Here is a 342-nt window from a genome sequence, read left to right as displayed (position 1 = left end):
TGGTGAGCGTCCGGCCCCCGCGGATAAACGCGGCGCCCCAGTCTCTCCAATGGAGAACCCAAGGAACCTTTCTCTCCGGGTCCGGGTCCGCGTCGACTCATAGACTCCCGGCGCCCCCCAACTCCGCTGGTCCGGGCGGAAAACTTCCCGGGTCGCGGCGCCCCTGTTGTTTATTACCTGACGTTCCGCGTAGGCCCCTGCGCCGAAACCGGGGGTCCAGCTGCTACCGGCGACTTTGGACGACATCCCGAGCCCGAGACCACCTTTCTCAGGACCCTCTGACCGGTTCGAGCTGCCATGATCGTCTCACTGAAGCCGGTACCTATCTCCTGGACCAAACTC

The 342-nt window shown here is 64.3% G+C and overlaps 1 protein-coding gene across 1 annotated transcript in view; it reads right to left on the bottom strand.

The window, feature by feature from the left end:
• Positions 1–336, bottom strand: part of COQ10B (coenzyme Q10B) — a 15,184-nt gene extending 14,848 nt beyond the window's left edge. Inside the window, exon 1 of the mRNA XM_005873558.2 lies at positions 178–336. Coding sequence (XP_005873620.1) covers positions 178–299 — 122 coding nt within the window. The 5' untranslated portion in view covers positions 300–336. The remainder of the gene's footprint in view (positions 1–177) is intronic.
• Positions 337–342: the final 6 nt, after the last annotated feature.

This window comes from Myotis brandtii, unplaced genomic scaffold, assembly GCF_000412655.1.
Source record: "Myotis brandtii unplaced genomic scaffold, ASM41265v1 scaffold412, whole genome shotgun sequence".
Taxonomy (NCBI): domain Eukaryota; kingdom Metazoa; phylum Chordata; class Mammalia; order Chiroptera; family Vespertilionidae; genus Myotis; species Myotis brandtii.
Note: the sequence above shows the minus strand (reverse complement) of the source record. Positions and strands in the feature narration are given on the sequence as shown.